We start from the raw sequence: 24,813 nt of genomic DNA, 5'->3' as shown, positions 1-24,813 counted from the left end.
GGGACAAATTCGGGATAATTCTGAATGTTAAATGCAGTGTTAAATGCAGCTTTTATATATAATTTTATATATATTTTATACACCAGAAATTGATTTAAACATAAAATGCAACTGTTAAAATATAACTTAAAATATCCAGATGTATATATATATATATATATATATATATATATATATATATAAAATAAAAATTCCAAACTTTTATATTCTTAAATATAAATATAAAATAAAAGCCTCATCATAATATAATATAATTTAAGTGACTGGAATTATGTTCCATTTAAAATTGATTTTAGTTATTATTAGTATTATTTATTCTGTTAATTATTATAGTTTATAAATGAATTTCCACAGATTTTGTTTAAGATATTTCTACCTGACATGAACTGCTCTAATCACCAGCCAATAGTGAAGACTGTATGATTTAGCACATATTTTAAGGCTGTTCTTTTTTAATAACTTTCTCATTAGATTTAGATCCAATCATTACCGAAGTGTTTCATGATATGCCAGAAGATGGCAGTGCGGCATCGCTCAATCCAAACATCACCACCTAAGGAGTCCAGCCAAAAAGCAGATGAGTTATTGACGTCCATAATCAGCCTCTGATTTGGCATATTTCTACCCACCGTTGGCACTATTTAAAATAATCAACACAATGTGATGACTTAATTTCTGAAGTCCAAGTACAGGGGCTGTTGTAGGCTGTGTTGGTAACACACTTTTAATGTGTTAATTCTCAAATGCCTGCTCTGAAGTGCTCAAGCCTGCACTCCACGACACAAAGTGCCAAAATGATATTGAAATCGGCTGCCAAAACGTGTCCGTCCTCCATTCCAAAAATCCAGCGAGATGCTGAAACATTTGGCCGATTCAGATCATTCTCCCAGTTAGAGCAACGGCTTTTGTTAAGGGACTTAATCTCAAGTGCTTCCGATTGGATAAAATCAAATAGATATTTAAAATGGAATCAAATTTACTTGCTACTTGATGTTAGAGATGGATGTAGCGTTTATGCAAATGCTAATGTCACTTAGTTGTTTGATATTTAGTGAAATTCATTAGGAAATTCATTAGGGAAGTGAAAAAAAATGCTTCTTTCTTCAGATTCAGTTCTTTTCTGTTAATTCCATGCATAAAACTCATTTTTAATTCTAACATACCCTAATTTTAGAAAAAATGTAAGCAATACATGAAAGCATTTTCTTCTACTTGAGTAAAAGAATGACATCTTTGTCTCCCGTATCGCCTGTGATGTCCTCTTTTTCTGTTATATTACACAGAATCAAAGTTAAATTCGTAACATCAATAATGATTTGTGGATTTCTTGTGGTGCTTTTTGTAGATTAATGGACTGACAGGAAATTAGATTTCAAATGCCGTTTAATGAATAGATGTCATGGTCTATATTAGGTTACTGTTGGTCCTGAGGCTCATTGAATCATTATAATACGGGATCTGTGCAGGTGGAGAGGTTACTGTACGTGCCCTGAGCAGTACATCACAGCTCTGAAGTACAGGAACTCACACGGGGGGAATGGGAAACTGAGCGCCGTGGCTCCGGAATGGCCGCCGAAGCCGGAGAACTGAATGCTGAACACCTGGATGCGCTCTGACAAAGCCTCTTGTCGCGTGTTTGCAGATTCGGTTACTCTTTTTCCTCTCCTTCAACCGAACCTCTCTCTTCTCCTTTAGTTTGCTTTCTGGGGTCCGTGGCCCTTCCCTCCCTGAGGAGGGCTCTCTGTGGGGGGTACTGGGGGTGATATGAGTGTCTGGGCTGGAAGAATGGCCCCAGAACTCTGGGCATCTCTCTCTTTGCCGCTGGGTTGTGTGAAAAAGAGAAGGGTCACTTCCAAGCAGAAGAGGTGTCGACTAACATCAGCTGTCAATCAGACTCTGGCCCTCAGCTATACAATAACCAAACGCAAGAATGGCATCCAGCATATGAAACCAAGACGGGCGCTGCAGAGTAGAGACAAAGAAATAGATTTTCTTTGTGAGCGACCGATTCACGAATTACTCTTAGAGTGGTTTTAAACTCCAAAGAATGTATTTTTCGATTTAAAAATGTATTAATTGAGTCAGGGGCCAACAAATAGAAGAGAATTTGTCAAAGTATGTTAAAGGCTGATTATATTTTAAATATTTTCAGGACTAAATTAAGTCATTATGATTTTATGAATGCACAGAAGGAAGATATTAATTCAATGTGAGGAAATTCAAATTACTTTCTATGAAAAATATTTTTTGCTCTAATTAAAGGGACAGACTGCAGATGTTTTGCAGGAACTAAAATACCAAATGTTACAGATTTTTACCGTTTTTTTTTTTTTCTTCCTTGGGCAGAGTTTTTCTGTCAGCAGCTTATGCATATTACATATGTTCTTGTATGCAAATTCTCAGATTAGTTACCGTATTGCATAATTTATACTTTACTTTATTGCTATGTTCTATACATACTTGATTGCTAAATGCATGATTTACAACTTTACTTGTATTGATCATTTTTTTCTTTTTTCTTTTAAATGTGGCTAATTAATTTCTTCAAAATGTCAAAAAGTTTGAATATTAAAATTGTGAGAGGTAATTTAAAGATAACATTTGTACCAGCATTGATATCACATATATATTATGCACCTTAGAGGTGCCTAATTTGTTCCCCATGTCTTTTTACCCCCTTAATGTTTAGTGTGTGCGCGTGAGGCAACAGCTGTAATGTATAGTGTGAAGGACACTGAAATACATCTGACCTGTTACTGCAAGATTCAGAGATTTTCCACTGCTCTGCACTAGTGTTTGTGGGCATGTCAGGTCCGGTCAGGTGTCATTTAATGTTACCTAAACTTTTCAAATCAAGCGAGGTCTTTGTGGGGTGCATTTATGTATATCATAGTGCATAGTCATATACTGTATGAGGATGCTTGTTTTTATTTTACAGAGCTTTTAAAACTTGAATACTTACACAATAATATTATAATATATGATGTCTGTTATAGCAGTAGGGTCACATTTACTATAGAGTTAGACCAAAAAGTGGTATTCTGCTTTATTTTTGAGCCTTTGTTTTGAGCCTTTGTAATGTTATTTAAGGAGAATGAGATTTCGTTGCAGATGATTGACTCATTCATTGCGTTTTCTCACTGAAAGACTTTTAAAGCATCATCTGTCCACACACATGACAGACTGTGAAAAATAATCATTGTGTTACTGGTTGTCAGGTGTTCTAAAGGTATCCAATAAAAAACAAATTTAGATATGAAGAAATTAAAATTAGAGATTAGAAAAAAAATATTTTCTAACATTTTTCCAAAAAATTAATAAATAAAAAGGCACATTAAATTAAATTGTTGTTTAGAATTTATGTTTTTGAAAAACATTTTAAAGTGTTTTATAAATGCGTCTTCAGTGCAATGTTCTTTCCTTTTGTTTGCTGATTCATTTTGTTCCCTCTTTCTGCAGCTTTTCGTTGTGGTCGTGTGGAATTTTGAGCTCTATATGTTCCCGCTGGTTCTCCTGATGCTGCTGGCCTGGAACTACTTTCTCATTGCTTCAGGGAAGGACACGAGACAGGGAGATGTGGTGAGTTCTGTCACACGCTTACACCTGCACCTGTATTTGTGTCTAGAACACTTAAGCACCCTTACAGCTTTCTATATTTAATATGTCTTGAGTATTAAAACCTGTTTGAATTCCAAATATTTTGTTTCATTCAGCACTTTTTAAATTCAGAAAACTTTTGAAAATTATTGTTTTTCTAAGTACGGGAGAGGTGGGATCATCATGCACGTGTGTGTTTAGAAAGTGTCAAAATGCTCTGCAGCACTTAAATTACAGTTATGCTTCGATTTTGTTGTCTTTTGTGTTGTTTTACGCTGCTGTTTGACTGAATGTGTGAGCTTCAGTGCAACAAAGGTATAAAGAGAGCTCACCTTGGAAGTGAATTGAAGGGAATCAATTTTATACCAGTGTGGATTTTTGAAAGGCGTTTAGGTGGACTTTGAGAACTTCATACAGTAATTGAACAAAGGCTTTGGACTTGAATAAAATCTTCACCACCCAAGGTAGATATTGAATTAATTGTAGATTACTATTTTAGAGTGCACATAAATTTTAAAAATTTAAAAGGAATAAAAAAAAAAAAGGAATAGTCCCATTATGCATATATCTGAAATATCTAGGATATCCTTTGAGTAAATGGGACAATCATATGAACTACATTTTTTGAGTGTCCTGAATATGATCAAAGTTTCACCACTATAGAGTCATATGTGATCATATGTGTGTGTGTGTGTATATATATATATATATATATAAAATATCATACTTTTTATGACACTCCTGGTAATATTTTTTTGCAAAGAATAGAGATGTTGTTAAACAAGTATGATCTATAGTCAGTCTGTACGATAAGTATGATGTCCTATAGATGGCGACATTGTTTGCAAAAACTCTCCAGAGCTCTGTTATTCATTTAGTCTTATCTGTGTATGTTTTATTCGCCATGTCAATACTAAAATATATGTAATAAGATTGCATGTTCCGATAATCATGGTAAATATGTTTAATAAAACTGGTTTATCATATCACACACACTACTACTTTATGATGTATTTTAATAATATATTGTACTTTTTCTATGTAATGAGCTTGTGTGATGATTTAGTGAAGTGTAAGTGTGTTTGAGTGTGTGTTTTCTTTCATCGTTTAAGCCAGTTGGGTCAGAAGTTAGGGATTCAGCACTAGGTAATGGGTCAAAAGCGATTCTGTCAGGACCTTTGGATTTAAAACACACAGGAGTCCAAGCTAATGCCTTTAACCTGTTATTCCTCCCTCCACATCTCCTCAGGCCATTGTTCTGCATTTTGACGACTGTAACCATAACACACGGGCTGGTGAGAGCATGAGAGTTCAGAAACAGTAAACACACACACACACACACATGCTTTCCATTAGCCTCAAACTCACTGATGAGCCTGAGCTTGGACACTGTTTCCCTGTGCTTTACTATGAACTTCAGGGGAAGGAATTTAGGTGTGTGAGTAATGACTAGTACCTGATGTCGTTCTTCTTTTTTCACTTTCTATAAGCTGTTTTACCTGTGTGTGTGTGTGTGTGTGTGTGTGTGTGTATATATACAGTACAGACCAAAAGTTTGGACACACCTTCTCATTAAAATAATTTTCTTTATTTTCATGACTATGAAAATTGTAGATTCACACTGAAGGCATCAAAACTATGAATTAACACGTGGAATTATATACATAGCAAAAAAGTGTGAAACAACTGAAAATATGTCATATTTTAGGTTCTTCAAAGTAGCCACCTTTTGCTTTGATCACTGCTTTGCACACTCTTGAAATTCTCTTGATGAGCTTCAAGAGGTAGTCACCTGAAATGGTCTTCCAACAGTCTTGAAGGAGTTCCCTGACAGATTGTTGGCCCTTTAGCCTTCTGTCTGCGGTCCATCTCACCCCTAAACCATCTGGATTGGGTTCAGGTCCGGTGACTGTGGAGGCCAGGTCATCTGGCGCAGCACCCCATCACTCTCCTTCTTGGTCAAATAGACCTTGATGCCTTCAGTGTGACTCTACAATTTTCATAGTCATGAAAATAAAGAAAATTCTTTGAATGAGAAGGTGTGTCCAAACTTTTGGTCTGTACTGTGTGTGTGTGTATATATATATATAAAGCATAGGTTAAGCTAAACTGCTGTATCACTTTCAGATAACAAGCTAGCAGCCAACAAACAGCTTTATATAAATAAATAAATATATATTTATATAAAGCTGTTTGTTGGCTGCTAGCTTGTTATCTGAAAGTGATACAGCAGTTTAGCTTAACCCATGCTTTCTGAGTTTACAATTTGTGCTTTATTTTTATAAATACACACTCAGGGGACTGATGTACTTTTGAAAGGACTAATATTCCTCCTGTGGAAATGTCCCATTCATGGTTTGTTCACTACAGTAGAGATGGCAGGCTCCCTGTGCCTGGCAGGATGTCTTTTCAGATAACTCTTAACTGTAGCTCTGCACTAAACCTGCTGACACATAAATGCAGGCGGCGGCACTCCAACAGTCCAAGCTATTTTTTTTTGTTTTTTTTTGTTACTGAGACAGACAGAAATGAGAAACGGAGATTCTGCCCGGCCTACATTTTATGAAACTTTTCCAAGTGTTTGTATGGCATCTGACTATCATCATTGCATGTTTTTGTAATGTGAGCCAGCATGTCTCATGTGCAGAATGCAGTGGATGATCGTGTATGCTCAATATCCTGTACATGGAGAAAAAGTGAGGCTCTAGGTCTGAACAAAAGCTGCACAGAAATATTCTTACACGCATATTCTCTGTCTCTCTCTTTGTCGCTCTTTTGTTTTTAGCCTCAGTTAATCAAGTTTAAAAAAAAATAATTACAGTTATAAATTGCAGACTACTTACACTACTTATATATACACACACACACACACACACACAAATTTATAATTTATTAAAATTATATTGTATTATTAATATAATTATTATTCAAATAAATTATAAAAGACTGTAAACAAATTTTGCTTATATAAATATACAATAAAACATTAACCACCACCACTTAGGGTTGTGAGATATACTTATTCTATTATAATAATAATTCAGCATACATAGGTTCTTGTAGTATTGCAGCCCCTTTCTTCTCATATAATAAAGTAATTTCAGGTAAAATCTATATTTCATGGCCTTTCTTATTATTATTTTTTGTAAGAAGCTGTCATTATCACTGAATAATAGCTGGTTATTATTGCAAATCAACCTTCTTCAGACTTACCGTATATTGTCTCTTGTTTGTTGTACCCCTGATGTCCACAGCCCAGTGTGTTGTGGGGAAACAGGAAGCCACTTTCAGCTGTCACATTTCTTGAAGGGACTTGTTACCTCTAGATGTGACATGTCTGCTCAACTCTTAACCTGTAGACAGCTGACCCCTGACTCTCGTATTCTTTTGCTGTTCTCCGCCTGCCACCCTTCCACCGGGTACCTGACCTCGCTGTCATGGCCTGTTGTTGTTAAAGATCCTTTTTACCATCTGGAATAACTGTGCACTAAACATTAGACTACACTTCCAAACCGTTGTTTTAAATCAACAGAATGGCAGAAGCTTAGCTAGCTGGGTTGCCACATAGTGCCAAGGTATTGGTTTTTGTGTCAGAATGAATAGACGATGGAAAAATAAACACTGGTTTAGATGCAAGACAAAGGGATGTGACTTGCGAACTATGCCTGTCGATCATCAGCAGATGATGGAAAGCTACGATTTCTTGGTTTCCTCTCTAAACAAAGAACACTGCCTTCACTGCTTCCAGAAGAGCCCCCTACTGGTAGGGAGTGTAAGTGCACCAATTTTAACCTGAAGGTAAGGGAGCACCGACACAGCGAACAGAGCCGTTCTGACAGCAGCTGTCAGTGGCTTGCTCACCTCCTGCAGAGAGGCAGTGCTCACCACCCTAACACCACCCCTCACCTACTTTTATTTGGAGACCTGGAAGTGTTCAGGTGGGCTTCAGTGTGGCTGCTCAGGCTCAGTCAAGCTCATGGCTGGCCCTAGAAGACAATGGCTGCTGAATTCACTGGCCTGGAAAACAGTTTTACCAGATGTTATGAAGGTGTTAATTACAGCACATTCTGTCAGAGTTGGAGCAACACAGTGACGTCTCTTTCACCAGCTCAAGCACAATTAGGCATTCGAGGTTCTTTCTCTGCAACCTTGTCAGTTGTGGGAGAGAGGGTCTTAATTGTCAGGGTTACTCTCACTGTGTCCTCTAGCAGCTCGCAGTTTCTCCATTTTCCATATTTCAAAAGGCTAATAATTTTTTCACAGCGTGTTTTTTTATTTATTTATTTTTTTGTGTGTGAACATTACTCTAGTTCATATTTGGGCTTAAGCTTTTAAGCAAAATTAGTGGTTCTCCAAGTAGGCCCCCAATGTGCAACATAAGATATTTCCCCTGATATTTTTGGTGTAATGCTGATATCATTGAAAACTAATTAAATTAAGTGGTGGGCAGAGCGAGGCTTCCTGAAACACTGAAGCAAATGTGCTGAGGCTTTTAAACATTCGACATCCATTTCTACGGGTGTGTTGCTCTGAAACAGCTTTAGCAATTATTCAGTTAAGCAAATTGACAAGTTATAACCTATATGTTGTGCTCATCATTCCATGTTGGGGGAGTGGTTAGTGTAGTCAGCTGACATGTCAGGACCTGTCACTTTAGGTTTGAATACCAGGTGAAGCATGTATATAAATATTTGAAATTTGTGTTTTTATTGTTCGGTTCTTGTAATATCTCTGACAACTGAATTTGTTATTTCAGTTATGGAAAATTAATAAAAGACATCAAGCCACAATTGGCATTTTTTACATATGAAGATTTTTATTTAAATATATTAATTGTTCTGCTGCATTAACTCCACTTATACTTCGTGGGTGTTAGGTTAAGACTACAGTAGTCTAGGTTAAAGGGTTAGTTCACCCAATAATCAAAATTATGTCATTAATAACTCGCCCTCATGCCGTTCCAAACCCATAAGACCTCCGTTCATCTTCGGGACAAAGATATCAAAAACTATGACTTTATTCAGCATTGTCTTCTCTTCCGGTCTGTTGTGAGTGTGTTCACAGCAGTGTAGTGATATCCGGGTTCGTGAATGAATCACTTGATGTAACCGGATCTTCTTGAACCAGTTCACCAAATCGAACTGAATCGTTTGAAACCGTTCACGTCTCCAATAAGCATTAATCCACATATGACTTAAGCTGTGAACTTTTTTAATGTGGCTGACACTCCCTCTGAGTTAAAACAAACCAATATCCCGGAGTAATGCATGTACTCAAACAGTACACTGACTGAACTGCTGTGAAGAGAGAACTGAAGAGGAACACCGAGCTGAGCCAGATAACGAACTATCATTCTTGAGTCAAAATCCGGTTGCATCGGTTGTGGGATCACCAGTAGTGATGGAAAGTTCGGTTGAAGAAAACGATTTACTTAATGACGTCATAGGCGATGATTGCCCTTGATTCAAGCCTTCGGTTTACCCGCGCTCATAACATTAGCACAGAATCAGTTCAGAATCAATCACCAAAAGAATCAGTTCGGTTCTGACATGCTGTGTGTCATTCTGCTTCACGCTGAATCACTGTTATCATCAGCTCCAAGAGCTCGGACACGTCCAACACAAACGGTTCTTGACTCGAGAGTGAGTCAATCGTTTGTTCGTTATCTGGCTCGGCTTGGTGTTCATCTTCAGTTCTCTCTTCATATAAAATACTTATCCCAGTTGCATAGTCTAAATTGCGAATTGCATGAACTAAAAAGTTGACATAATGCACTTTCTGTAATTCTTTTGCACTACTTCAGTTACATATGGGCCTACATGTGTTCATTTAATAAAAAGCGATAAGTGATCACTTGGCATAGATTTTTTTTTTTAACTGCTTAAATTAGCTGTTTAATCTAAATTGTATATATGGGCCAGCCCTAATGAAATGCGTGTTTCGAATCACACTTCGGAGCAGTGGTTTGAAACATCTGTGCTTCAGTATCTCGACACCGCGTCGAAACGTGAGTTTTGCATCAGTCATCTCTAACTAAATTCATTTATCAAAAATTGCTTTGTTATTCTATAAGATACTGATTCTGTATGTTAAGACATAGTTATTGATGGGAAAAGTCAGTTAAAATATCAACATGTAACTCAAGTTTATGAAATATGCTTTAAATGATATGTGTTTTGCCGTAGAGAGGTGTGATATTTTTTCATTGTGATTGGACTTAAGATTTTTACTTGGCAGATGATAAAATGTTTGTAGACAACCACCTATCAACCATGGTGAACAGCATAGTAACCACCTGATTGTAACATCTGACAGTAAAGGATATAATAAAGAAATACATCCCTCATTTAAAGACACAATGTAATTTTTATTTCTTTTCTACGTAGGGATGTACATCTGAGTTAAATGGATTATTGGAAAATAATATATCACTAGAGAGCATATATCACTAGAGAGAAGTCTGATGTTTGACCAGAAGATCCAGTTATGTGGAAATGACTTTTCAACAAGCGCGAACTGCTGTATTTTTTAGAGAGATCCATCATGTAAACGTCTGGCTCAACTAATGCCATGATTGGAGGTTGGGATTGCTTGTTTTCTGAATGAGACAGGCCAATAAATATGTTTGGGAGAGCAGTTTGTAAATAGTTATTTTTGAAATTTCATTTGATGCTGCCAGTGGTGAATAAATTACCCTTCACCTTTGGTTTTATCTTTTTGTAAATATAAAGAGTGACAAGATCAAACCTATAGCTGTTTGTTCTTAGTCTGTTTGTTTATTTCTTGACTACTAACAGTATTTAATAGCAGAGTTTTGCATAGCACAGAAAGCAAGTTAGCAAATAAACCTTTTGTTTTGTCTGGTGTGAGTAGTGTTTTGTCTTTTTCTTCCGGTGTGTGTAATTTGAAAAACAAAATGCCTGGATGGAGCTTCATGAATAAAGGATACGCTTGTGGAGGGAAACGGAGGCCTGTCAAGCCCACCTCCACTGTCAATCACGAAATGACAACATAAAGAGAACCAGAGCGAGTTTGTCTGCCAGCCATGCTCCTAGAGGTGCTTCATGGAAGAGCTTGTCTTACTCTCAGGCTGATGTTTCAGCTGCAGGCTCAACAGGGACAACAAAAAAGCAAGAAGTGTGATGGCAGGGCCGGGAGAGGATGGGGAAGAGTGAGAAGAAGAGTCGAGAGGTGCTCTAGGCCTTTAATCCACCTCAGTGGTACCACCTCTTCCAGCGCTGTGCCCCCTTTAGCAAGACAGCGCTTCACCCGCGCCTGGCAGACACGTCTCAGCTTCTCCGTGCCAGCCCCTGACAGGAGACAAATTCAAAAGGTCACGTCACTTTGAACTGGCAGCGTTTGTTGCCCTGCTGATTTCCCCTGTGCTGCCACGGCTTGCAGGCGAGGCGGGGAGCAACTTTGGCAGCTCCTGAACTTCGTCTTTGTGAACTTTTGTACCCGTGATTTTGCTAACAACACTGCAGCGCTGTGTGATTTTTGTCACAGCTGCTGCTGCCATTGTTGACACAGGCTTGTCTCTGGAAGCTGAGGTTTTATTTACAGAACAGAAAGCCAGAGTGCTTTTCTGGGTCCTGTGGGTTCAGGGCTGCTGCGGATTACAGTAGAGCTTGAGCCGTGGGACTGACAACACTTTTGACTCCCGTGGCTTCTGGATACGCACAACCCTGGCACGTCCTGTTGCCGGCCTGTGTGCCCAGTACAACTGAGCCCCAAAGAGATGTAATGACTGCTCTGTCCCTCTCCCACACATCCAAGCAATTATTCTGCCCATTGTCCTCATATTTGAATTGTGACCATTGAAACGTAATATTATGCCCAAACAAAAACGTCAGAATTTCTCTGAGCGCGAACAGTTGTACTCTTTGACTTGAGCCCCAGCAAAGGTCAGACCACAGTCAGCCAGTGCTGGCAAAATCTCAAGCCCTCCCTTTGACCAGCAGGGCTCTGACAGCCTGTGAAGAGGCTGTTTGGGCTTGATGTGCTCCGGCGAGAGCCCTTATCAGTCTTCCAGGCCTGGGCTCTCCCGGGCCTCTGGTCCACATGCGGCATACAAAGCAGGGCCAGCCCCTGAGCAGCTGGAGACGGTAGAGATTTCTTACATTTCAAAGAAGAACTGGAGGAGGGGAGAGCTCAAGAGCTGAGAGGCAGGGAAAAAAATGAAAGTGCATATCTTCGTGTTGGATGGGTTGTCTAGCTAGGGCGTCTATTCCCAGCGCACCTGTCACAGGGAAGGTTAGAATTAAAAGCTCAGATAGCAGGGTTCTTCCTCCACTGATGGCAGAAGGCAAGAGAAAGTGCATTAACTTGGCAGGATGGATGTTACAGCGTTGGTCTGGAGATGGTGCCACTGCTAACCGAAAGGCCAGACAATGGACTTAAAGTCTGGGTGTGATGCTATTTTAGTGTGAATTTCTGTCTGCAAGTGAGACATACTGACTGCCAAACTTTCCAGTTGATGCTACCATTGGTTTTCTTGAAGTTAAACTTCCTTCAAGTTCCTTTACCCAGCGTATGACCCCTGGCTAACCCAGCGCCAGATCAGCATCGCTCTTCTAGTCGATCCGTTTGCTATTAGGCTAGTGAAAAACACCATCCCTAGTCTCCTCACAACACTGCGTGTATCTATCCTGAACCCACCTTTTGTTTCTGCCGCAGGCTGCATTTACATAAGAAGCTTACAGCAGCCATACTCGCTCTCTTTTAGACAAAACAAAGGAACAAAAGCTATTGTTTGCTAAGTAACAATTTTTGGATGTCACAAAAAACTGATGAAATGCATGGAGCCAGAAAAAAAACATCAAAAAGAAGATGTATTCCTCCCCTTATAGCTTTCTGGTGTTTTCAGATGCCCGAGCTGTCCTATGTAAATAGCACACACATGACCTTGAAGCTTTGATGAGGGATTGACAGGAGGAACTACAAGAAAATAAATAATGATCAGTTTTTTTTTGTCTTCCGGCAACAAACACAGACATGTGATACACGCTCTTCTGGGCTCCCGTAAGCCACTGACACCAAATATAAAGCTTTCAGTTGACTGAGATAAACTCTTTGTGAGCCAACATATTGTCTGATTATTTTGGTGTCTACAGTTCTGATTAACAAGCCAATAATATAGGAAGGATTTTTTTTCTGTCTGTGAGAGTGAAACACAAAAAACTCTGTAAAAAACTCTTTCTGTGGGTGCAATTTCCCAAGAACAAATGAAAGGTGGTGTGAATATTATTTCACTATTTGGTTTAATTTCACCCCTTTCAGACCTGCAAGAATGTAAACAGTGATTGTCTGTATAAAACCCACGGCTATGATGTTGTGTGTCATTGTGGGGAAGTCGTGGCCTAATGGTTAGAGCGTCGGACTCCCAATCGAAGGGTTGTGGGTTCTAGTCTCGGGCCGGACGGAAATGTGGGTGGGGGGAGTGCATGTACAGTGCTCTCTCCACCTTCAATACCACGACTTGGGTGCCCTTGAGCAAGGCATCGAACCCCCAACTGCTCCCTGGGCGCCGCAGCATAAATGGCTGCCCACTGCTCCGGGTGTGCTCACAGTGTGTGTGTGTTCACTGCTCTGTGTGTGTGCATTTCGGATGGGTTAAATGCAGAGCACAAATTCTGAGTATGGGTCACCATACTTGGCTGAATGTCACTTTCACTTCATTGTTGCTAAGGCTAAGTGGTTATGAGCATGTTGCTACTACGATTTCTTGAGTGGTTTATGAAGTGGTTGCTTATTAGTCGAAATTGAAAGAGCTCATCTCTAAGTCTCTGTGATATTCTGGTCTGTAGATACAGTATGGCTGGGTATAATAATAATTAATAATATTGTACATATTTTTAAATACATATAAATAAAATATTTATAGTATAAAATACTATTTGAGAACTATGCTAGGTAAAAAAAAAAGTATTGATTCTTCTGACAATTAAAAAACAACAACAACTCATTATAGTAATTAGTAATAGCCCGCAATTTTTTAGGACTGCTAAAAGAAATACATATTTAACGGTAACACTTTAGTATAGGGTCCAATTCACATTAATCAGTATTTGCTTATTATCATGTCATATTGGTCATTTATTAGTGCTTATAAAGGACATATAATGCATGTAATCCATAATTCTACCCAATACCCTAAACTTAACTACTACCTTATAAACTATTAATAAGCAGCAAATCAGGAGTTAATTGAGGCAAAAGTCATAGTTAATAGTAATAGAATTGGACCATAAAATAAAGTGTGACCAATTTAACTAATCATTTGTTGATTCCTTGCCATTTATCTTTCACTCAATATTCTCAGCATGTCTTTTTTCTTCATTGTTGCTGGTCTGTGTTCACATGTTCTTCTGGAAGAATCAAGTAGCCAGCAGCATTTCTCGAGGTCATGGGCATACGACTCTTTGTGTGCTTGAGTTAAGTATGAAAACTTGAAGGGGTTTTAAAGGGACCATTGTTGGCCTGGATCTGGTCCACTGAAGCACATAGTTAACGCTCTATGTCATCAGCCTCCCTTCACCAAAGGCTCTATTGAGGTTTTAACCTTATGGACAAGAGGACACAACTGATGACTTTAGAGACTGAGGTCAGACTAGGAGGGTTTGCTTTCTATCCAAGGACTATGTGCTATCATTTGTTTTCACTTTGAAGATGTGGAGAAGTTCTGAAGTGTACATGTGAAATTGATTTTCTCTTTGTTTTTTTTTCCTTTTCTTTTTTCCTGCTCTCTTTTGTTCTGCTCTTCACAATGCACATCAGCAAGCTGTGGAGGATTTGCTGGAGGACGAGGAGGAAGACTTTGACAGAGATGACAAGGTAATTATCGGTGACACTCACAAACATGTATTCTAACACAGATGTATATTTAATGCCAAAATGCTGTTCTCTAGAGTGAAATGTAATGAAATTGTAGTAGTTATTATGTTTGACCCTAACTCAAATACCAGTAGGTCATTGCTTTCTTGTGTATTTAATGCTTTCAGCTGCTCTTCATAGAGTCAAGGTCCAAAGCTATGTAGTCTGTCAGAGCTGCAAGCACCTGAAGTCTACAGAGTTGAAGTACATGTTTCCTTTCTACCCAGAATAAGGGGGAACCACATAGGCATAAATAAACTTGGCTTCAGATACTGTGTGTTGAGCTTCTAATATTTCTCAAGCCCTTTTAAGTGCAATTAATAGAATTCAAATGACCCCAGGCCAAATGCCCCTGCTGCATGCACGAGGAAGCATTTGAATAGTTCTGAACAGGCAGATTCATGTTATTGCCCACCAAAGTACCAGCACTTATGTACTTTGTCTGGAAATTGGTCAACAAGAACATCAGAAAGCACATTTTTGAGCAGTGCAGAGTTAATATGAAAACATAACCTTTGACATCTTACTTAAATGTCCCCATAGTGTACTTTTAAAGAGCATGGAGTATACATACTGTGTGTGTACATAGATGGTCTTAGATTGAATGAACTGAATATATGTAATAATGTTATTATGCTGCCAGATTAGCTTCTGTTGTGAGGTTGGATGGTTGGAATTTGGCTTCTTTGTTTTAGGCTTTTCTTCTCTGATGTCCTGCCTCTGTCTTTTCTCCTTCTCTTTTTCCATTTGCATAGTCTTAGTTTGCATAGGCTTCCATAGGTTTTTTTTTTTTTTTCTTCATATTTGATTAGAATGATTACATAGTTTATTACAGAGTTTGCATCAATGTTGCGGAGGCTATTTTGAATTATTAGACTAGCGTGGGAAAACTACAGGTAGGTCAAAAAGTTCAAGTATGATAAATGTACTAAAAGTGTAGTCAATGTAAATGTATATATATTTTTAGAAACACAAGAAGTTACACAAAATAATTTAAAATATTTATTATTAAATGTCTACGAATTAAGAATTTAGTTGTACCATAGTCAAAATCTGATTGTGTTATTCTCAATATTATACATAGTTCGTTAATGGGACATTTAGTACACAGTTGTTGTTTTTTCAGCAGTTTTCACATATTGTTTTTTACTTTTGAACAATATGTGTATGATTTGTTGGATTATACATTTTTTTGGAGCACAAACTAATTGGAACGGCAGAATTAAATTTAAATCAATTGCAATATGTATTAATTAAACTAGAAAACACACAAATAAATTAAAAGTTAAAATGTAGTGGTGAACCGAAGCATTTCAGTAAATATTTATCTCAAAACAGTGAATCAGTTATTGATACATTAAGTTTTTATTTGTAACAATTTACTTGTCAGATATTATGTATTTTGAACTGTTTCATTAAATTAAATCAGAATTAACAATGCTATATATGACAGAGGCTTCATGTCGGATATCGCCAAGTAGTAAGGCACGAGGACACAGGATTGCCAACAAAAAAAGGTTTTATTTTACCCAAAAATAAGAAAAAGGTCTCAGTTACAAAATAAATCAACTTGTTCTAACAAATAATCTAGCTAGACTTTAATAAAGTAAACAAAACAAGTTTTAATTCAATATAACGAAACTTAAGAAGAACTGAACAAAACAAAACTAACCCCCTAAGTGAGACAACAGACAGGTATTTATCACAGACGGTGAGCTCACTTAAAACAAGACAGGGGAAAACATACAATCAACACTTTATAAACCAACAAATTAGTTACAAGTTATCTAATTAAAAGTAAATAGAGTAACAAACAAAACAATCTAATAATACAAAACAACAAATATTAATAATAAAAATAAATTGGAACCAATCAGAAATAACTTCATTTCTTCACCCCCCCCCATGACATAGCATCTAGTTGGTATCGTCCAGTGGAATGCTCAGACCATAAATATTGACTGCCGCACGCGCCTCAGCCTTTTGTCAGTCAAGACCGCGATGACGGAAAGACGCACACCTGAGTCAACGCCATTCATCCAACCTCCATGCCACGGTAACTTAAACTCAAATAGAAACAAAGATAAGGAAACAGAAATAGTACAACGCAAGCTAGTAAGTGTGCACTCCAAACCAACGAAAGAAGTACTGACATGTATAAATAAAGCTTTGCAATTTGCCAAACAAAGTCTGTGTAGTGATTTTCTTATACATAAACCTTAAATCCTATACTATAAATTCAAATATAAATGAATGATAAAAAGGAAGAAAATAACTATCAGTATGTAAATGAATGTATGTATCGTGAATGAATGCGGGAAAAGAACTATCAGTATGTGAATGAATGTATGTATCATGAATGAATGCGTTGATGTTACCCTTATCAATGTGTGGCCACAGATTCGGCCATCACACACCCCCTCCCTTCAGGCATCTCGTGGATACAACGAGAGAAGTAGTCAGCGGTCACATTGGACTTGCCCGGAACGTGCTGGACAGTGAACCGGAAAGGCTGCATAGCCAGATACCACCGTGTGATCCTCCCATTGGTATTTTTCATCCTTTCCAGCCACTGGAGAGCTTTATGGTCCGTTTCCAACTTGAACTCCCTTCCAAGTAGGTAATATCTCAAGGAGTCTAGGGCCCATTTAACTGCCAAACATTCCTTCTCTATTGTCGAATAGCGGACTTCCCTTGGAAAGAGTTTGCGGCTAATGAAAGCCACAGGCCGTCGCTCACCAGGTGGTCCCTGTAACAACACAGCCCCTATGCCCCTCTCAGAGGCATCCGTCTGCACAATAAATTCTTGATCAAAGTCTGGACTGTACAGCACAGCATTTTCTCTTAACGCCGATTGAATATCTCGAAAGGCCGTCATCCTTTCTTCTGACCACTGGCATTGATTTGGACATCGAACCCCCACCATATCTGTCAACAGGGCAGCCCTGCTAGAGAAGTGAGGGATAAAACGATTATAAAATCCCGCCATTCCCAGAAAGGACCTGAGTTCCTTACGGGTCTGAGGAATGGGAGCTTCCTCTAATGCCTGGACCTTGTTGACTTGTGGTCGCACTACCCCGTTGCCAATGACAAAGCCCAGGTACTCGGTTTCCGTCCTGGCTACAGCACACTTGGCAGGATTCACTGTGAGGCCTGCTTCTTGCAGACGCTGTAGAACCTCTTGAAGGTGTTGAACATGCTCCTCCCAGGTAGTACTGTAGATGACTATGTCATCCAAATAAGCTGCAGCAAAGGTTAGCCCATGTAACACCTGGTCAATAAGTCTCTGAAAGGTAGCCGGTGCCCCATGCAGGCCAAAGGGTAAAACCCGGAAATGGAATAGCCCCCATGGTGTCCTAAATGCTGTTAAAGGACGGGCCTGTTGTGTCAATGGTATCTGCCAATACCCTTTGGACAAATCGATGGTCGTCAGGTATTTGGCTTTGCCCAATCGATCAATTAAGGCGTCTATACGGGGAGTAGGATATGAGTCAAACTGTGATACAGAATTCAAGTACCGGAAGTCAATACAAAACCGGATACTCCCATCCTTTTTCGGTACTAGGACCACCGGATGGCACCACTCGCTTTTAGAGGGTTCAATAATTCCCAGTCTCAGCATCAAGTTCACTTCCTCCTTCAAGTCCTCTTGGAGTCTCTCAGGTATTCTGTAACTCATACGTCTAACAGCTGCATCAGGTTTTAATATCACATCATGTTGTATCAAAGATGTCAAACCAGGATATTCTGAGAAGGTTTCAGGGGTACATAGAGCTCTCACCTGGGATTGCTGATCTTCAGGCAGATGCTCCAGATGAATATTTCCAGCTACTGGTCGAGGCAAGTACTGGTCTTCCCATTCCTCCTCCTCCTTCACATGACGAATCATCATCACTTGCGCTCTCTGCTCAGGTCGGGATACCCACTTCTTCAAAAGGTTGACATGAAGTACTCGGCTAGCACGATCTTGCCCTGGAATGACCACTTCATACGTGGTGGGACCTAGCTGGTTCCTGATCTCGAAGGGGCCCTGCCACTTGGCCAACAGCTTGCTCTCCTGACTCGGCAGCATCACAAGTACTCTGTCTCCAACCACAAAGCCTCTTTCCCGTGCCGATTGGTCGTACCATGTTTTTTGGTGCTTCTGGGCCTCCATCAGGTGGGTTTGAGCCAAAGTCCTCATTTTCTCCAGACGTTCCCTCATTTGCAAGACATAAGACACAATGTTAATAGGCTCACTCTCACCATGGTCTCCTTCCCAGACTTCTTTAAGTAGTGTCAGAGGTCCCCGAACTTCATGGCCGTATAAGAGCTCAAACGGAGAAAACCCGGTAGAAGCCTGGGGTACTTCTCTATAAGCAAAAAGAAGATACGGGAGCCATTGGTCCCAGTCCCGGCCAGTCTCACCAACAAATTTCCGCAGCATTTGTTTCAATGTCTGATTAAATCGTTCTGTGAGCCCATCAGTTTGAGGATGGTAAGGTGTTGTCCGCAAACTTTTAATACCCAGCAACTGGTAGACTTGTTTCAGGAGATTGGACATGAAATTGGTCCCTTGGTCAGTGAGAATTTCAGCTGGCAGTCCGACTCTGGAAAAGAACTGGACTAGACAAGTTGCAACATATTTAGCTTTGACAGACTTTAAAGGAAATACCTCTGGGTACCTCGTAGCATAATCGGTGATCACCAGTAGAAACCGGTTACCTGCACAGCTCTTTTCCACAGGGCCAACGACATCCATGCCCAGACGTTCGAATGGTGTACTGATTACAGGAAGGGGCTGGAGGGGCACTCTTGATGGACGTTTGATGGATACTTTTTGACAATCAGGGCAACTTTTACAGTACTGGGCAACATCCGTTTCCAAGCCGGGCCAGTAAAAGTGTCTTTTGATACGTGCAGTGGTTTTCTTTTTCCCTAGGTGGCCAGCCCAGGGAATGGAATGGCTCAGGTGAAGGACAACCTCTCGAGTATCCTGCGGAACCACCAGCTGTTTTACCAGTCCGATCTGGCGGTAGAGTATGCCCTGTTCAAATACAAAATGCTCACCCTTGTCATTAGTGGGTCCCTCCCCTGTGGTCTCCTGGTTTGCTTTCTGTAGGCAAACAGCAAGACTAACATCTTTTTGCTGTAATGCAATTATGTTAGTAGGCAGCTGGACATGTGGGGTTAGATTGCATGTGCTCTCTACGGGCAATTGGGAGGCATTATACTCAAGCTTTGCTCGTCTCTTTTGACGTTTAGATTTTCTTGATTTTGGGATGCCCATCGCTAAATCTACGTCATAAAAGGGCAGTGTCGAAAGAGTCTGTATCGCTTCTTCCGGCTGCTTTGCCATGGCCCTTGTTATCACTATGTTGCACTGCTGCACGGGCTTGACCAGATCTAGGAGCACTGGTAAATCACGACCAAGAACTACGGGATATGGAAGATTATCTGCTACCCCTACTTCTAACAGGTAGGTTTGACCTTCAACCCCAATATATAGGTCTGCAGTGGGCACCATTCTTTCCTCCCCATGTACGCAGCAGATGGGTAATTTATTATAGGCCCTAATTAAAGATGGAGCCACAAATTTCCTGTTCACCAGAGTCTGGTCACTCCCAGTATCCACTAGGGCCTTCAGTTCTTTCCCGTTTACGGTCACCGTCTTGATCTGTAACAGTACCTTTGGTCTGGTTATCTTTGCTGCACTGCCTCTGGGAACATAACACAAGTTAGTTAGTTTAGCAGCATTTTGTGGGCAGGCTGGCCTTGTGTGGCCCTCTTGTCCGCACTGGAAACAAATGACTGGTCCTCTTAAAATGTTATGCCGTCTAACTTCTGGAAAATCTCCCTTGGGAGACTTACCCGCCCCAGGCACCGGTTTCTGATGGAACGGGGCCCGTTGGGAGTCACTACCAGTTGTCCAACTCCACGGTTGATTCTTTTTTCTTGCAGCCACAAAGACATCAGCTAATGACGCGGCATCCGCTGCGGTCCTAGGGTCCCGTTCCCGGACCCAGACCTGGAGTTCAGGAGAAAGCATGCGAAGATACTGTTCTAGAATGATCATTTCACCCACCTCTTCGATGGTTTTCTCCCGGGGTCTAATCCACTTGCCATAGAGTTCCTTCAGCCTTATGTACAGTTCTTTTGGACTCTCGGATGGATAGACATCTAAGGAGCGAAACCTCTGTCTATAGGTCTCTGCACTGATATCGTATTTAATGAGGATGGCTGCCTTGACCTTCTCATACTCGATACAATCATCCAAATCCATATTAACATATGCAGCCCTTGCTTTGCCAGTCAATAACGGAATCAAGTGAAAAGTCCAATCAGCCTTGGGCCAGCGGCAAGCTGTGGCGATTCGCTCAAAAGTTATTAAAAAATGCTCTATATCATCAGAGTCAGCTAACTTTTCCAGTCGAGGTTCACGAGGCCACATTGGTCCAGAATAATCAACATTAGGGTCAGCATCCCTTGTGTGGGAGGTAAACTGGTGAGGAGAACGTCGGGTTCCAGGATCTGCATCTCCACCCTGGCCATCAAGATAATCTAAATTAGTCGGGCGTGGCTCAGGAGTAAAGGAGGTACGAGCCTGAACCTCAGTCTGTAATAAGCTGAATTGATGTTGGAGAGCTCTAAATCGTCGCTCCTGTTCTCCATACTCCTGCTTCCTTGCTGCCTCCCGGACATCCATTTTCGCCATATGGGCTCGAAACAGGCCAGTCAAATCACCCAATGATGGTTCTCTACTTGCCGCCTCCTTTTCCCCATCAAACACCTCTTCGTCTATAGTCCTCTCCTCATCTCTTTCTTCTCGCTCAGTTGGAGCAAGCTTAAGAACTCCTTTCTTTGGCGGTCGACTCATAACTCCTCAAAAAATATAATTAAACAAGAGGGGGGGGGGGACAAAAACCTGTGTCCTCTACTGGCTTATCCCACCGCTGCCACCATATGTCGGATATCGCCAAGTAGTAAGGCACGAGGACACAGGATTGCCAACAAAAAAAGGTTTTATTTTACCCAAAAATAAGAAAAAGGTCTCAGTTACAAAATAAATCAACTTGTTCTAACAAATAATCTAGCTAGACTTTAATAAAGTAAACAAAACAAGTTTTAATTCAATATAACGAAACTTAAGAAGAACTGAACAAAACAAAACTAACCCCCTAAGTGAGACAACAGACAGGTATTTATCACAGACGGTGAGCTCACTTAAAACAAGACAGGGGAAAACATACAATCAACACTTTATAAACCAACAAATTAGTTACAAGTTATCTAATTAAAAGTAAATAGAGTAACAAACAAAACAATCTAATAATACAAAACAACAAATATTAATAATAAAAATAAATTGGAACCAATCAGAAATAACTTCATTTCTTCACCCCCCCCCATGACATAGCATCTAGTTGGTATCGTCCAGTGGAATGCTCAGACCATAAATATTGACTGCCGCACGCGCCTCAGCCTTTTGTCAGTCAAGACCGCGATGACGGAAAGACGCACACCTGAGTCAACGCCATTCATCCAACCTCCATGCCACGGTAACTTAAACTCAAATAGAAACAAAGATAAGGAAACAGAAATAGTACAACGCAAGCTAGTAAGTGTGCACTCCAAACCAACGAAAGAAGTACTGACATGTATAAATAAAGCTTTGCAATTTGCCAAACAAAGTCTGTGTAGTGATTTTCTTATACATAAACCTTAAATCCTATACTATAAATTCAAATATAAATGAATGATAAAAAGGAAGAAAATAACTATCAGTATGTAAATGAATGTATGTATCGTGAATGAATGCGGGAAAAGAACTATCAGTATGTGAATGAATGTATGTATCATGAATGAATGCGTTGATGTTACCCATATCAATGTGTGGCCACAGATTCGGCCATCACACTTCACAAAAGCAATGTGATGAAAAATACCACAATGCCGAAATTTGTCAGGCTTAAATTTATAAAATAATAATTATAAAATAATTAGAGTTAGAAAAAAATATGAGAAAGAATAAGAATGGCATAGCTGAAATGCATACTTTCAGTTCCTCCTCAATAGTTTGCATTTCTCCTCACACTCTCATTACCTCTTCTGTTTGGTCAAAAAGTTAAATATCAGGGAAGGCCCACTTTTACTGGATGAAGTTAGAAAAAAATGATTTCATTTTAATTGAACCTGAAGCATATGTTGCAAGTATGTGCAATATATCCCAGATGTTTAGGCCAGGCTTAGCTCTTCCTTAGTCTCTGCTAGAAAGCTATAAGCTGGATAACCTTTGCTCCTGGGACTAAATGGAGTATTACATGGCAGGCACCTGTTTTGCATTGGACTGGGGACCTCTTGCAGGCGTAGTATGAGCCAAGACACGTGTTCTTACTTAGCAAACTGTTTTGCGATAGTTAAAAGTGTCTTTCTTCAGACTCACAGCAGATATAAGTCAATTATTCTTAATGAAAGTCCAAAGTCAAGGCTAATTGATGGAGACGGCTCAGTTGTTTTGCCCAAGTAGGCAATTGGTTCCAAAACATGAAACAGAGGGAGAAAAAAAGAGGAAGATCAGGTGAAAGCAAAGTTAGTGCAAGTGACACTGTAAAAGTGTTTTAAAACAGAAATTTTTGCATCTGGCTATGTGATATACATTGTTGAAGATGCTGCTTTGAAACTCATCATTAATATATTTTTTTTTATGGAACTAACAAAAGCTAATTGCTTTGAAATTGTTTTGTCATTTTACTTTATAATTTACAAAATAAAAATGATAATCAACACTGTTCCCACTAAATTAACTTTAGCAATTAACAACATTGAGTATGTTTCCTTAAACATTGAATGCTAGCCATTTTGTGTTGCCTCAAATTTTAAGAGTGTTGAAAAGTGGAATGCCTCGAGCACAGCCACGACCTCTTCAATATCTTGGCTTCTTAAAAGTGCAATAATTCAAGCTAGCAGGTCTTCAGCATGAGTTTGGGAATGGAAGGTGTGGTTTCGGGGAAAGAAACAATCTCCTGCTGCTGTAAAAAAATAAAAATAAAAATAATTTCTTAGTAAGTTATTACACTGTTAAAAATCGCTGTAAAAAAACGGCCAAATTTCGACAGTAAAATACTGTTTTTCATTTAAACAGTGCATTCTGGGTAATATTAATCGTTTTCGAGAAGTAGCCTGCTGCTATATATCGTAAAATAACAAAGTTCAAATTCGACACTCAGCGGCTGTGTTTCAAATCACACCCTACTCCCTCATTCACTATTCCCTACATGAGTTTACTAATATAGTCCACCTGACAGAGAGAATGAAAACTAATGAGTGAATTCAGACAATGATCAACAGCTGCTGTTAATGAGTAGAATCACTGAAGAAAAAAAAACATAACAAGACAAACACATGAAATACAACTGACTTCAGCCACAGCCTTAGATGAAATCAACTGAAGATTTAAACGATCAACAAACAGCTTCACCAACTTCACACATTACTAACCAGACTGACTTTATTTCTATCAGATCAGAGATCAGAGATCAAAAAATCTTATTGAGAATTACAGAGATTTAGATGATAATGTTACTGTTTCGTCTGACGTCACCATTGTGGAGATCAGTGTTTGCTTTAGTTGGGCTCCTGACCCTTGACTTTTGTACTTCAACTTTTGTTTCATTGTTATATTTGTATCTTTATGATACATCTGTTACAGCAATATTAATCTTCATGGTCAAGTGACTATGACGGTTTCTGTCAGGAATGATCTACTAGACTGACTTATTGCTATAATAGTCAATTCATAATTTGGTGTTGAATTATATGAGTGAATAACACTTTTCTTTTGTTTGTTTTTTCAATTTTATAAGATTGAACGGTAATGTGATTATCTGGATATGGATTTAATGAAATTTTGAGCTTTAAATATTTTGGGCAGCAGTCCTCACAACACTGAAAGTGAGACATCAACAATCAGCATATTAATCTCAACAATGGTGACAATCAAAAGGTTTATGATGCAATGCATGCTGGGTACCAGCACAGGATAAAACTCATCCATGACTCCCAGCATGCATTGGGGCATGAATAAATTATGCCCCTGAATTGTTCACTTATTTTCTTGAATTCTTATGTGCTTATAATTTTGCATTTGTTTTAAGTTTTAGTAGCATGTGTTGTGATGTTCAGAACTGATCTGTTCATTTATTTTGTGGATTGTCACCATTGTTGTGATTCATACGCTGATTCTTGATGTTTCTGTCTAAATTTCAGCAAAGGTTTTTTTTTTTTTATTATGAGTGAAATTTTCTTAACAGTCTTTTATAACTTATGGCTCAGAAGTGTTCATTCTTATGCTGTAATATCAATATT

The 24,813-nt window shown here is 39.2% G+C and overlaps 2 protein-coding genes across 6 annotated transcripts in view; one reads left to right on the top strand and one right to left on the bottom strand.

Annotated features, from left to right (window-relative positions):
• Window positions 1-24,813, top strand: part of LOC113079408 (multiple C2 and transmembrane domain-containing protein 1-like) — a 137,577-nt gene that overhangs the window by 86,956 nt on the left and 25,808 nt on the right. For all 5 annotated transcript variants that reach the window (XM_026251686.1, XM_026251677.1, XM_026251690.1 and 2 more), the window contains 2 exons: window positions 3,460-3,579; window positions 14,374-14,430. In XM_026251686.1, coding sequence (XP_026107471.1) covers window positions 3,460-3,579; window positions 14,374-14,430 — 177 coding nt within the window. The remainder of the gene's footprint in view (window positions 1-3,459; window positions 3,580-14,373; window positions 14,431-24,813) is intronic.
• Window positions 15,938-20,158, bottom strand: LOC113079405 (uncharacterized). The gene is made up of 2 exons (XM_026251666.1): window positions 16,848-20,158; window positions 15,938-16,535 (listed from the first exon to the last, which is right to left on the bottom strand). The coding sequence occupies exon 1, from the start codon at window positions 19,973-19,975 to the stop codon at window positions 16,853-16,855; it is 3,123 nt and encodes a 1,040-aa protein (XP_026107451.1). The 5' UTR covers window positions 19,976-20,158; the 3' UTR covers window positions 15,938-16,535; window positions 16,848-16,852.

Source organism: Carassius auratus, chromosome 5 (assembly GCF_003368295.1).
Source record: "Carassius auratus strain Wakin chromosome 5, ASM336829v1, whole genome shotgun sequence".
NCBI classification, from domain to species: domain Eukaryota; kingdom Metazoa; phylum Chordata; class Actinopteri; order Cypriniformes; family Cyprinidae; genus Carassius; species Carassius auratus.
The sequence above is the reverse complement of the archived record's forward strand: the minus strand, read 5'-3'. Positions and strand labels throughout refer to the sequence as shown.